Here is a 15201-nt window from a genome sequence, read left to right as displayed (position 1 = left end):
GGGCCACCCACAGGGCCACCCACAGGGCCACCAAGCATAAAGTGAACTGGTAGGTAGGAAGGAGCATGCAGCTTATTATGGGGAACGAAAGGGGTGAAAAAGGTAGAGGAGAGTGGAGTGGGAACAGGTGTGGATGGAAGGGGAGTGACCTAGTGTAATTGGAAGCAATTGGAGTCCTGTAGGGGTGCCATGACTCTTCACAACAGTTAGGGTTGAACTAGGATGTAGACATGAAGCTAGGGTTGGAGTTAGGGTTGAATCGGGGTTGAAAAGGTAGCACACTAACTCCAGCTCCAACTCCAACCCAACCACCACCACCAAATAGAGCTCCCCACCTCTGAATTCCCATTTTAAGCCCTCCTCTGCGTGTACTGTGTCGATGAATTGCACACCTGTAATCACATCTTGATTCACAACTTTCTAACTTTTGCCACTAGGTGGCAATAGAGCTAGATGGACAATCACAAGCACGCAGGGTTGGGTAGGTTACTTCCTAAATGTAATCGGTTACAGTTACTAGTTAGTTTACCTGTCCAAAATTGCAATCAGTAACGTAATTTTTGGATTACCCAAACTCAGTAACATAATCTGATTACTTCTAGTTACTCTTGGATTACTTTCCCTTTAAAAGGCATTAGAAGTTGTTTTACTAACCAAAAAGAATATGCACACACACACACACACACACACAAACACACACACACACACACACACACACACACACACACACACACACACACACACACACACCCGGGAAGCATCCTTTCCAATGACAAATGATGACCGAAAAGGTCTCAGCGCTGAAGCAGAGTATCCTATTGTTGCACCAATATTGATTATACAAAATAAACTGCCAGACCTTGCAGTGAAAGCAATAATCTAAGGAGCATTCTCTCAAGTGTCACCTTTGAAATATAGAACATTCCTATATGAAGTCTATAACCTAGCCTACACTTCTACTACATTTCAATACCATATTAAAATCAGGATTCAATCCAGAAATTATGTGGTGAACTGGGGACAGGGGAACCCTGAATCCGGTTTTTGGTTTGGTTATTTTGGTTATTCCCTATGGAAATGAACGACAAACTGGAGGACATTGAATTATGATAGTGATAAGAGTAAAACAAATACATTCTGCCAGCGATTTGTTTTCCTCCTTATCGGTTACAAAAAGCCACACCCTCTTCCTAAAGCAGATTTCTAATTGGTGGGCCCGAGGGCAAGGGCGGGCCAACCCTGTTGTCGTTCGCTAATTCACATGTTTCCGAAGCAGCAATTGGCCGAAGGTGGTGTCTGTCACATGGGGAGGGCGTCGCTCTGTGTTTCGCTCGCTGTCAGAACTCGAGAAGGCGAGGAACGAAACGAACTGTTCATTGCCGTCTGTAGGCTGTGGAAACGGAATTTCAGGTAGCTAGCTGTGCGAGCCGAACCGAGACTGATTGGACCTCGAGCCCGCAACGGAGAGGAGGAAAGAGGAGAGAATTGACGAAGACCTTGATATCCAAAATAGCGTTCAGATTTACACAAATATTACACTTTAGTAGCACTGAAACACAAGGCCTGCGAAGATGGGAGACAAGGCAGGCACCAGGTAGGAGACGTTCTCAGTATGTTGGTGTTTTTTTGGCGTTTGATTTTTGCGGTGATGTTTTGTGTTATTCGGGAAAATGGGCCATCGAAGGGATGAAAGGGTAGCCTAGTTTAACATGCAGAGACTGGGAAGTGAAGGCAGCACACTGGTCGAGTTTCCCAGTAAAGAATCCGCGATAAGAGGGGGTTAATTAAGAAGTGTGCTCGTTGGTTCAGGGGAAGAGAGGAGGGAAGGAGGGAGTGAGAATTGTAGTGCAAACGATATCATCATCAAATATGCTCGCAGCGCATAGCCTAGCCTACGGACTTGTGGCGATACAGTTATCCAGAATGCAAAACAGTGGATCAGTTTGTCAGCTGTCAGAATTCGCATAGGGTGGGGTTACATGGCAAACAACCTTCAATACATCATGAATTCTAGCCTACTCCTACCAGATCTAGCAAGTGTTGATGAACTCGGCGATTGTAGCCAGCGACTTGATGTCTTAATACAGTGTTTAGAAAAATGATATTACTGTGTGCGGCCTCATCATTGTCAACGTGAAAACTCTCTTATTAGTACAATGTAACCTAGACTGCAGTAGGTTAACCTACAGGGCCGAATTAATGCAGGGTCTTACCAGTGCTGAAGCCCCTGGGTCCAGGCCCATGGGGGCCCAAGAAGCAAAATTATTATTATTATATTTAAAAAATATTCTGGAAATATATACTGTCTATTTGATATGTAGTATATGTCTTATACTGTTTCAATGCAACCACAGGAAGACTGCTGTCGCTCTGCTAATGATCAGATGGGGGAGGAGGTTAGAGGGCCCATGTGGGTAACTGGGGGCCCCTGCCTTGATTGGGTAACAAACAAAACAAAAACAGTCTAATAAATAAAATGTGACTGGTTAATTGTGTTAGTCATGGGCTGGGCCCAAGAGGCATAAAATAAACTATATATATTTTTTAAATGTAATATAATTTTTTATCCAACCACAGGAGCCTGCTCTCAAATACACCAGAGAGCATAATTTAGCCACAGAGGATCAATAGTTTATAAAAAATAACTGTGGATACAGTACACATACAGTATCTGCCTAAATTAAGGAAACACTAACATGAAGTGTTTTGAAAGGGTAGTGCACCACCACAAGCTGCCAGAACACATTCAATGTGCCTTGGCATAGATTCTACAAGTGGGCCTAACCACGCCAGGAAAAGGCAACCCATAACAAATACTTTGTATCCCTTGTTTACTCAAGTGTTTCCTTTATTTTGGCAGTTACCGGTATGCCTACAGTCGGAAAGGCCGCTGTATGGGTAGCATGCGCAACAAATACAGACTAGAGCTTGTTGCGTTGTGGCCATAGCCATATAATCCATAGAAGAGTTTTGCAACTTCTTATCCTGGCAATTTGACTGTTAAACTCATGGTTACACTAGCAATGGATGCCAGTCCTGACTTGAATGGGAACTGCCATCTATGGATTATATTTCTATGGTTGGTTGCAGCTGACGGTTTGCTTTTTTTCACATTTTAAAATTAAATCGCCGGACAAACGCACAGTTTGAAAAGCAAACGCCTACTGCTGAAAAAGGACACTAATCTGTCTGTAAAAGCAATAGAAATACATTTTTCTCAAAGCCCTATTTGCGGCAAACAGCAGCACTGTTTTTCGAAGTAGCTCATCTTGAGATAGGCTAAAGCCATCACTGTGAGTAGCCTATGGCTTCATCTTCATAATTAGGTGCGTCAGTTTCTCATTGGACATTTTTATTTAGTATCCTACTGTAGCTTATGATATATATACACACACACACACACACACACACACCCACAGTGCATTCGGAAAGTATTCAGACCCCTCGACTTTTTCCACATTTTGTTACGTTACAGCCTTATTCTAAAATGTATTAAATTAGATATGTTCCTCATCAATCTACACACAATAGCCCATAATAACAGACGAAAACAGTTTTTATAAATTTTTGCCCATTTATAAAAATAAAAAAAAGAGAAGGGAAATACCTTATTTACATAAGTATGCAGACCCTTCGGGGGAGAAGGCCTTTGGTCAAGGAGGTGACCAAGAACCCGATGGTCACTCTGACAGAGCTCCAGAGTGCCTCTGTGGAGATAGGATAACCTTCCAGAAGGACAACCATCTCTGCAGCACTCCACCAATCAGGCCTTTATGATGGAGGCCACTCCTCAGTAAAAGGCACATGCCAGTCCACTTGGTGTTTGCCAAAAGGCACCTAAATAACTCTCAGACCATGACAAACAAGATTCTCTGGTTTGATGAAACCAAGATTGAACTCTTTGGCCTGAATGCCAAGTGTCACGTCTGGAGGAAACCTGGCACAATCCCTACGGTGAAGCATGGTGGTGCCAGCATTATGCTGTGGGAATGTTTTTTAGCGGCAGGGACTAGGAGACTTGAGGGAAAGATGAACGGAGCAAAGTACAGAGAGATCCTTGATGAAAACCTGCTCCAGAGTGCTCAAGACCGGGGCGAAGGTTCACCTTCCAACAGGACAAAGACCCTAAGCACACAGCCAAGACAACGCAGCAGTGGCTTCGAGACAAGTTTCAATGTCCTTGAGTGGCTTTGTCATTATGGGGTATTGTGTGTAGATTGATGAGGAAAAAAACTATTTTAAAAAAAAAAGTGGAAAAAGGCAAGGGGTCTGAATACTTTCTGAAAGCACTGTATATGTGTCTGTATATATCTCTATATCCTCCTAATATTGTACAATCTGTGTGTTGCTTCATTGGCCTGGGCTATTGTTTGTTTGAATTCAAGACCAGATTGATCTCAGTTTGCCAGAGTAGCCACTCGGGGCCTATGATTTCTTAATCCGGCCCTGTTTACTGCCCCACTTCATTTTTAGGGTAACCCTGAATGTCATGCACAAGGCTGCCTCTAAAAGCCATCGACTGTTTGTCTGTCTGTTTCTGTGAAAATAAAACTGTAACGTTAGCCTACCAAAGCATCACACCCCCGACTATGACGTGTGTTTGACGTATGATTCTGGTTTCATTCTAGTGCACGCACACGTGGTGGTAGCTCGAGCCTAGACCTTGAGTATTTCATATGGGATCTTTCTGTCTTTATCTCTCTGTCTCACTCTCTTACGGGCTTTCTCATTCTGACTGTTTCTCTCTCTCTCTCTCGCTCTCCCTCTCTCTCTCTCTGTGTGTCCATCTGAATTAGCCTACATATGGAGAAAGCTAAATATTGTTTTCTTTAATCCCCTCCTTTCTCAGTTAAATGTGACCACTTGAGGAAGACGAACAAATGAACATGTTTAATGTGGTTTCCTTTTCTCTCTCTGTGTGTGTGCGCGGGCGTGTGTGTGGTGGGTTTTATCTGTCTTATTGGTGTGTGGGACGTGGGATGTTGTAGTTTAAACGAGATTATAACAGTGTTCTTCTTTTGCCAACTGACCAAATAAAAACATAACGAAAAAGCAACAAAAAAAAAGCGGTAGGCAAGGCCTATTGATTAGCAAAGGGTACATTTCAAATAGCACCCTTTACCCTACGTAGTGCACTACTTTTGACCAGAACCCTATAGGCACTATTAGGGCTGGGCGATATGGCCTCAAAGATCATATCGAGATTTTTTTCTTTTTCAATTTTTTCAAACTTATGGGCGCTTATGTCTAAAAATTCAAATAATTCTCTAAGCTTTGTTGCACAATTAAAGGTCAAATACACTTCATGTCAAACAGTCAGGAATAATCAAATGAATTCAGGGCTTGTGAAATGATACCTAGGCCAAGTATCAGCCTTCCACAACCATATGACCCACTAATAAGATAACAATTTAGTCAAAATAGTTTAACCTGCTTTTTTTGTAATAGTCACTGATCTGATACTTGTCTGTCTATGACAATTCCTTTTTGTTACACATTTGATCAGAACAATGCACATCCGCTAATGATTATTAGCAGGCATACTAGAAAATGAACACAGGTCTCATAAACAATATGTTAAGCACACGTGCTAGTGACTAGCCAGCTAATCTTTCTAAGTCTAGCCAACTTGGATCTATTTGCTTGCTAACAGGGTTACTGTTATGAGTACACCCTCCAACTGTTTGAACAACAGCCTGTTCGCTTTGTTTAGATGTTGAAATCAAGGGGCCTACCTGGATAAGAATACGCTTATTTCTCAGAATGAGAACGAGTTGCCAATTCCTCATATAAATGCTCCTTTTTATGCTCCTTGCACATTTGATCAAACACAGACTACACTGCTAGCGCATAACAGTATCTTAGCGGTATATCGTACCACAATACCGCACGCGACAGAAAGCGAGAAATGTAGTTTTCCACAATCACTGTTTTAGTAGTTGAGGAAACAAAAAAAGGGGAAACGACTGATTCTGTTGGACCAAACCTCAAATGCAAATAGTGTATTGAAACTGCGCGTTGTCAGAGAGGATGAAGTGATCTTTTGCCTTTGTTGTTGAGTGGCAGAGGGAGGGGTTGGTGCGCACAGAAGGAGCGAAAGGAGATGAGACCAAAAAGACACTACCTTGATTCTTGCGATATAGTCATTTGGAACATTGCGCTAAAACATACATTTGAATGAATCGAATTAATTGGATATATAGTCCAGCCCTTGGCACTATGGGCCCTGGTCAAAAGTAGTGCACTATAAAGGTAATAGGGTGGCATTTTAAGACGCACCCATAGATTCACAGAGGGTAAGCTGGAGGCTGCTTGCGAGAAATAGGTGTCATCCATCCGGTGTGCTATGCTTTCGGATTAGTCTAGGAAAAAAAACTAACACCTATTATTATTTTTTTTTTTACTGGCCCTTCTCAATCTGGTCTCTCATCTCTCTTGCTCTCACTCTCTCTCATCCTTTGCTTCTCTCTCTGACTCCCTCGCTTTTCTCACTACAGAGACAGATAGAGAGGAGGCGTAGAGGAGTGGGTGTGATGTAGAACGCATTGTAACCGCCCGCAAGCCAGTTGTCCTTTTATTGCTGTTAGATATGATCACACACACACACACACGGTTGTACAATGGGGAACAACCAAAGGTTGTTCTCAGTTCAGGGACGTGGACTCATTTCAACACTTCTGAGGTAAAAAAAAATAAAAAATTCCGGTACTCCTGTATGTTTGTCGTGTTATTAGTATTGTATTGTGTTACTATCTCCTTTTTATTTTTTTAAATAAACATTATTGGGAAAATGCTCATAAGTAAGCATTTCATGGTAAAGTCTACACCTGTTGTATTCGGTGCATGTGACAAATACAACATCGATTTGATTTGCCAATGAAGTGTATTGGGTGATAGAAAGCCTTGGGGTGAAGTTTCTGACTATTGTAGTGGTGTTACACAACTTTAGTGGTTAGAGACACAGAGGCAGAGAGGAGCACAGGGAGAGATGAAGGGAACTAAATGGAGTGAGAGATGGAATGGTGAGAGATGAAGGAAGTCAATTGCAACCCTGTCTGGCCCCTCTTACACACACCACACACACACACACACACACTCCTGTAAGTACAAAGATGTATCCTCCCTGAGCATTAAGGAATTCCTCAGCCCCCCCCCCCCCCCCCTCGTTCCTCCCTCTGTTATTAGAGCGGAGGGAGGAGGAGAAGAGAACAGAGACAGTCCCAAATGGTGCATGAAGAGTACAAGCGTGGGATGGATGGATAGAACAGGATAGTGATGGACTGACTGACCTCACTGGGGAGAGAGAGGTAGAGAGAGAGAGGTAGGTAGGGAGGGAGAGAGAGAGGCTACTCCCTCATGTCTGGTAGTTTTAAGAGGATGTCTTTTAGGCTGCACCTCTGTCACTTACAAATGGATTGTGTGCGTGTGTGTGTGTGTGTGTGTGTGTCTCTCCGTATGCCGTGTGCGTGCGTGCGTTTCCCATGCCATGTGTGCGTGTTACATTCTCCACCTCTCCTTTTAGGTAGATGAAAAGAAAATCAAGGCCATTGACGTCTCACCTACTGTCATACCCTTTAACTGATCTGTCCGTCCCCATCTGTGTAAGGAAGGGATTAACAAAAGAGCTTAGATCTTTAATCGATTCATTGTTCTAGCCCCTGTGTGTGTGTGTGTGTTAGTTAGTTAGTTAGTTAGTTAGTGCTGGGTATTGCCAGGGCCCATCACGATACGATATCACCGATCCGGCTTAGGTGCCGTTAAGATTTGTATTGCGATTCTCACGATTCTACATGTATTGCGATTTTGATATAAGGATTTGGCGTTTCCAAATATATTGCTCATTATATGCCTACTCCTAGAGAGATGAGAAAAATGAGTTTTGATCAGTCAGGTAAATAGAAGTGCTGAAAACATGTTGGCTCACTATTTAAAAAGAAGATGGAGAACAGTCAGTAGGATGAAAAATACCGGAGTTTTGCCGCATGTACAGCCCACTAGCGCTAGCAAACGCAACCTACAGTTTTTAAAAATGTATTTTACAAATCGATACTTGGGAGTCACATCAATATACTATCGTCCAAAAAATAATATTGTCATATGCAACTATTGACTAGTCTGTGTGTATGAAATGTGACATTGGGTTCTAAATTAAAGTTCTGCATCAGGGTAGTAGGTGAAAAGAGGGAGCGAGAGGGGGGGGGGGATAAGGAAGGGGAGAGAGAGCCAAAGATAGACATTGAATTCTCTATTACGGCCCTCCCTCTCACACCTCTAGGGGAGACCGAAGGGAAGGTAGAGCTGGGCCGAGAGAATCAAGCGTCTCTGAGAAGGACTGCTGATTCTAGGATCAATTTAGCCTTTTAGATGAATAAGATGGACAGGGGAGTACTGCTAAATGGCATATATTACTGATCCTAGATCAGTACTCTTACTCTGAGAAGCTCGAAACATACGGACCATGATGTTGGATATGCAAGGCTTAGAGGAGGAGGCTGCAACAAGCTCTGTCTCACTGCAGAATCAGACGTTTGTCCGTAAACGTCAAATTGCGAAGGTTAAGTTTAGGCATTCGTTCCAAATGGTTAAGGGCTTATGGTTTAGGTTAGGGTTAAAATAAAATAAAAATACTGCCTAGAACTGGGATTGAACATGTGACCCTTGGAGACTGAGCTCGTGCATAGCCTGAAAACAAAAACAACTCCGCGGTTACGTTTGGGCATTCATTCGGAATGTTAAGGTTTAGTGTAGGGTAAAAAACCAAAAAAACAACGAATGTCTAGCTCTGGAATTGAACACGCAACCCTCAAAGCTGGAGCTTGCGGCTTATGTCCATTCGCCATCCCCGTTCACAACGCCGTAGCACAGCGGTTCTGAAACCGGGGCTTGCCTGATATGAAAATGTGGTCACAGCAGAATTTCCCAAATCCTGGTTAAAAAAATAAATATATACACTACCGATCAAAAGTTTTAGAACACCGACTCATTCAAGGGTTTTTCTTAATTTTTTTTACTATTTTCTACTAATAGTGAAGACATCAAAACGATGAAACACATGGAATCATTTAGTAACCAAAAAAGTTTGAAACAAATCAAAATATTTTTAAGATTCTTCAAATAGCCTGCCTTGATGACAGCTTTGCACACGCTTGGCATTCTCTCAACCAGTTTCACCTGGAATGCTTTTCCAACAGTCTTGAAGTAGTTCCCACATATGCTGAGCACTTGTTGGCTGCTTTTTCTTCACTCTGTGGTCCGACTCATCCCAAACCATCTGTTTGGTTGAGGTCGGGGGATTGTGGAGGCCATCTGATGCAGCACTCCATCACTCTCCTTGTTGGTAAAATAGCCCTTACACATCCTGGAGGTGTGTTGGGTCATTGTCCTATTGAAAAACAAATGATAGTCCCACTAAGCTCAAACCAGATGGGACGGTGTATCATTGCAGAATGCTTTGGTAGCCATGCTTGTTAAGTGTGCCTTGAATTCAAAATCACCAACGGTGTCACCTGCAAAGCACCCCCACAGCATAACACCTCCTCCATGCTTTACAGTGGAAACCACACATGCAGAGAACATCTGTTCACCCACACCGCGTCTCACAAAGACACAGCTGTTGGAACCAAAAATCTCAAATTTGGACTCATCAGACCAAAGGACAGATTTCCACCAGTCTGCCCATTGCTCGTGTTTCTTGGCCGAAGCAAGTCTCTTCTTATTGGTGTCCTTTAGTAGTGGTTTCTTTGCAGCAATTCGACCGTGAAGGCCTGATTCACGCAGTCTCCTCTGAACAGTTGATGTTGAGATGTGTCTGTTACTTGAACTCTGAAGCATTTATTTGGGCTGCAATTTCTTAGGCTGGTAACTCTAATGAACTTATCCTCTGCAGCAGAGGTAACTCTGGGTCTTCCTTTCCTGTGGCGGTCCTCATGAGAGCCAGTTTCATCATGGCGCTTGATGGTTTTTGAGATTGCACTTGAAGAAACTTTCAAAGTTCTTGAAATGTTCCAGATTGACTGACCTTCATGTCTTAAAGTAATTATGGACTGTCTTTTCTCATTGCTTATTTAAGATGTTTTTGCCATAATATGGACTTGGTCTTTTACCAAATATGGCTGTCTTCTGTATACCACCCCTACCTTGTTACAACACAACTGTTCTGCTGAAACGCATTAAGACGGAAAGAATTTCACAAATTAATTTTTAACAAGGCACACCTGTTAATTGAAATGCATTCCAGGAGACTACCTCATGAAGCTGGTTGAGAGAATGCCAAGAGTGTGCAAAGTTGTTAAGGCAAAGGGTGGCTATTTGAAGAATCTCAAATATAAAATATATTTCGAAACGTTTTTGGTTACTACATGATTCCATATGTGTTATTTCATAGTTCTGATGTCTTCACCATTATTCTACAATGTAGAAAAATATAAAAAATAAAGAAAAACCCTTGAATGAGTAGGTGTTCCAAATACTTTTGACTGGTACAGTATATGCAGTATGTAGTATCGTCTTTGTCTATCAACATAATTGTAATGCGGCTAACCTTAATCAAAATGAAAGTGATTCAAATCTAAAAGTTAAAATTCAACTTGAGTGCCCTTAGATCGTGGGAAAAGTCCGCACTTGACCGTTGCACTTGAGTCATTCCCATGGTGAATGGCTAAGACACTACGCTATGAAGCCACACACTATTGCACAGACTTTGCTGTTACCGGCTGCAATAGATATGGTGAAAATAATTTGTTGGGAGGCAGAGGCACAGAATCTCACATCAGTACCTTTGTCAGATAAAACGGTGAAACTAAGAATTGATTCTATAGCTAGCACTCAAGAGGAAACTCTGACTGAATGACACAACTCCCCTCTCTCCATATGGACTTTAGCTGTGAGGGCCGAGATACCCGTGCATTGACTTTTGTTCAATACATGTCGTGGGATGCTATTCACGTGGACAAATTGTTCTGTCTCATGATTCCAGAGCATGAAACTGCACAGGCTATGTTTAGTGTGCTGCGTGGCTATATTGATGAGAAACACAGATGGCTTTTGCACAGATGGGGCTCCGTCTATCACGGGACGGCAGGCAGGCCTCTGCACTCGAGTTATGAATGTGTCTCCCTTTGCCATGTGGACGCATTGTATGATACAACCACTGAGCTACACTATACAGTACAAGTCAAAAGTTTGGACACACCTACTCATTCAAGGGTTTTTCTTAATTTTTAACTATTTTCTACATTGTGGAATAATAGTGAAGACCAACTATGAAATAACACACATGGAATCATGTAGTAACCAAAAACGTTTCAAACAAATCAAAATATATTTCATATTTGAGATTCTTCAAATAGCCACCCTTTGCCTTGATGACAGCTTTGCACACTCTTGGCATTCTCTCAACCAGCTTCACCTGGAATGCTTTTCCAACAGTCTTGAAGGAGTTCCCACATATGCTGAGCACTTGTTGGCTTCTTTTCCGTCACTCTGCGGTCCGACTCATCCCAAACCATCTCAATTTGGTTGAGGTTGGGTGATTGTGGAGGCCAGGTCATCTGATGCAGCACTCCATCACTTTCCTTTTTGGTAAAATAGCCCTTGCACATCCTGGAGATGGGTTGGGTCATTGACCTGTTGAAAAGCAAATGATAGTCCCACTAAGCACAAACCAGATGGGATGGTGTATCGCTGCAGAATGCTGTGGTAGCCATGTTGGTTAAGTGTGCCTTGAATTCTAAAATCACCAACAGTGTCACCAGCAAAGCACCCCCACACCATAACACCTCCTTCTCCATGCTTTACGGTGGGAACCACACATGCAGAGAACATCTGTTCACCTAACCCGCGTCTCACAAAGACACGCCGGTTGGAACCAAAAAGCTCCAAAAAGGACTTATCAGACCAAAGGACAGATTTCCACCGGTCTAATGTTCATTGCTTGTGTTTCTTGGTCGAAACAAGTCTCTTCTTGTTGGTGTTTTTAGTAGTGGTTTCTTTGCAGCAATTCGACCATGAAGGCTGATTCATGCAGTCTCTTCTGAACAGTTGATGTTGAGATGTGTCTGTTACTTGAACTCTGTGAAACATTTATTTGGCCTGCAATTTCTGAGGCTGGTAACTCTAATGAACTTATCCTCTGCAGCAGAGGTAACTCTGGGTCTTCCTTTCCTGTGGCGGTCCTCATGAGAGCCAGTTTCATCATAGCGTGGTCGATTGCACTTGAAGAAACTTTCAAAGTTCTTGAAATGTTCCGGATTGACTGACCTTCATGTCGTAAAGTAATGATGGGCTGCTTATTTGTGTTGTTTTTGCCCTAATATGGACTTGGTATTTTACCAAATAGGGCTATCTTCTGTATACCACCCATACCTTGTCACAACATCTGACTGGCTCAAACTCATTAAGAAGGAAAGACATTCTACAAATTAACTTTTTAACGAGGCACACCTGTGAATTGAAATACATTCCAGGTGACTACCTCATGAAGCTGGTTGAGAGAATGCCAAGAGTGTGCAAAACTGTCATCAAGGCAAAGGGTGGATACTTTGAAGAATCTCAAATGTAAAATATATTTTGATTTGTTTAACACTTTTTTTGGTTGCTACATGATTCTTTGTGTTATTTCATAGTTGTGATGTCTTCACTGTTATTCTACAATGTAGAAAATAGTAAAAATAAAGAAAAACCCTTGAATGAGTAGGTGTCCAATCTTTTGTCTTGTACTGCATATACAAAAGTATGTGGACACCCCTTCAAATTAGTGGATTTGGCTATTTTAGCCACACCCGTTGCTGACGGGTGTATAACATCGAGCACACAGCCATGCAGTCTCCATAGACAAACATTGGCAGTAGATCCTAAGATCACCATGTGCCATACCAAGCGTTGGCTGGAGTTGTGTAAATCTCGCCGCCATTAGACTCTGGGGCAGTGGAAACGCATTCCTATGGTGTGATGAATAACGCTTCACCATCTGGCAGTCCGACGGATGAATTTGGGTTTGGTGGATGCCAGGAGAACGCTACCTACCCCAATGCATAGTGCCAACTGTAAAGTTTGGTGGAGGAGGAATAATGGTCTAGGGCTGTTTTTCATGGTTCGGGCGAAGCACCTCAGTTCCTGTGAAGGGAAATCTTAATTCTACAGCATACAATAACATTCTAGACGATTCTGTGCTTCCAACTTTGTGGCAACAGTTTGGGGAAGGCCCTTTCCTGTTTCAGCATGACAATGCCCCCATGCACATAGTGAGGTCCATACAGAAATGGTTTGTCAAGATCACTGTGGAAGAACTTGACTGGCCTGCACACAGCCCCGACCTCAACCCCATCCAACAACTTTGTGATGATTTTGGAATGCCGACTGCGAGCCAGGCCTAATTGCCCAACGTCAGTCCCCGACCTCACTAATGCTCTTGTGCAAGTTCCTGAATTAAGTCCCTACAACAATGTTTCAACATCTAGTGGAAAGCCTTCCCAGAAGAGTGGAGGCTGTTATTGCAGCAAAGGGGGGACCAACTCCATATTGATGCCCATGATTTTGGAATGAGATGTTTGACGAGCAGGTGTCCACATACTTTTGGTAATGTAGTGTATAATGGATACATTGAGAGTAACTGGTGGCAAAAGAGGTGAGCGCAGAACTCCGAGAAACTCAGCAGACAAATTTGATTGTAAACTACATCGCGCTCGTCTGTTTGCAAAACTATGTGGTGATATGAGATCAGAGCATGGCAATGTTCTATTTCACACCAAGGCTTGGTGGTTATCGAGGGGGAATGTTGGAAAGACTGTTTGTATTGAGAGAGGAGCTGTTGCCATTCGCAATGGATGTAAAAAAAACAAAAAAAACTACTGAATTTGACTTTCTGAGTTATGAAAAGAAAATTTGTCTCCTTGTCTATTTTAACAGACATAGTTTGGGAAACTGAAAGAACTGAATGCAGACATGCAGGCGAAATACAAAAACATCATACAGATGAGTGACCGAATCTGCGAAATCCATTTGACTGTGATCCTGGCTCAGTTGACACGCCGGTAAGTGAAATCGAACAGCTGATCGAGCCGTCATGTGACCGAATGCTGCAGACAACTCATTCACATCACAGGTCACTATGGAGGAGTTTTGGTTCCTGACTCGGAGGGAATACTGTGCCGTTTCCCTCCCAGCATAAAAACTCACGGTACACTGATTTCAGTGCTCTCGTCTGCATTTTAAAAACAAAACACCGATCCAGGCGGGATGTGACAGGAGAGATGAGGTTCGCACTGTCGATCACACCCCCTGACTTTGAGATGTTCCCGACATGCATCAAGCATGCCCATCGCATTAGTGGTGTTGATATAAGAGAAATGATGTCAGACTGATTTGCAATTGATTGTCATAGCCCCACATTATAAGTACATGATGGTGTGTTGAGAATACAATCAGAAATACTGTTAGAATGTTTTAGCAATTGACTGCCGTAGCCTCAATAAAAAAGGTCAACATTGGCTGTTAATGTAATTATTGGACCCCTGCCCTAGCACAACCCATGCCTACTTGATGCTAATAACGCTCAACGTTGCCTGTGTTGAAGTAATCTCCTGACATCCTGCTCACCTGGACGGATGTCTAATTTCGCAGTGAATCTTGAGCGAACTGGCTGGAGTGAGAAGAGTGGGGAGTTGTGTGTGTGTGTGTGTGTGTGTGTGTGTGTGTGTGTGTGTGTGTGTGTGTGTGTTCTCTCCCTGGGTGTTCTGACAGGTGATCAGTACCAGAGACTCTGGTCTTCCACTCCCCCCCCCCCACACACACACACACACACACACACACACACTACAATACTCTCTATCTGATACTCCAATAAAACAGTAGCCCACACTCCTCTCTCTCGCTTCTCTCTTGCTTCCTCTCTCTCTCTCTCTCTCTCTCTCTCTCTCTCGCTTCCTCTCTCTCTCGCTTCCTCTCTCTCTCGCTTCCTCTCTCTCTCGCTTCCCTCTCTCTCTCGCTTCCTCTCCCTCTCTCTCACTACCTCTCCCTCTCTCTCTCGCTACCTCTCTCTCTCCCTCTCTCTCGCTTCCTCTCTATCTCTCTCGCTTCCGCCATCTCTCTTTCGCTCTCTCTCGCTCCTGTCTCTCCCTTTCTCTCTCGCTCCTTCAATCGCCTTCTCTCCCTCTCTCTCGTTTCCTCCTCTCGCTCCCGCCATCTCTCTTTCGCTCTCTCTCT

At 43.1% G+C, this 15201-nt stretch overlaps 1 protein-coding gene across 1 annotated transcript in view; it reads left to right on the top strand.

Annotated features, from left to right (window-relative positions):
• Positions 1–1324: 1324 nt before the first annotated feature.
• Positions 1325–15201, top strand: part of LOC106608931 (arrestin red cell-like) — a 68298-nt gene continuing 54421 nt past the window's right edge. Inside the window, exon 1 of the mRNA XM_014207172.3 lies at positions 1325–1594. Within this exon, the coding sequence (XP_014062647.1) occupies positions 1572–1594 (23 nt within the window). The 5' untranslated portion in view covers positions 1325–1571. The remainder of the gene's footprint in view (positions 1595–15201) is intronic.

The sequence above is a fragment of the Salmo salar genome, chromosome 07 (genome assembly GCF_965601325.2).
Source record: "Salmo salar chromosome 07, fSalSal1, whole genome shotgun sequence".
NCBI classification, from domain to species: domain Eukaryota; kingdom Metazoa; phylum Chordata; class Actinopteri; order Salmoniformes; family Salmonidae; genus Salmo; species Salmo salar.
This window is presented reverse-complemented; position numbering and strand designations above follow the sequence as displayed.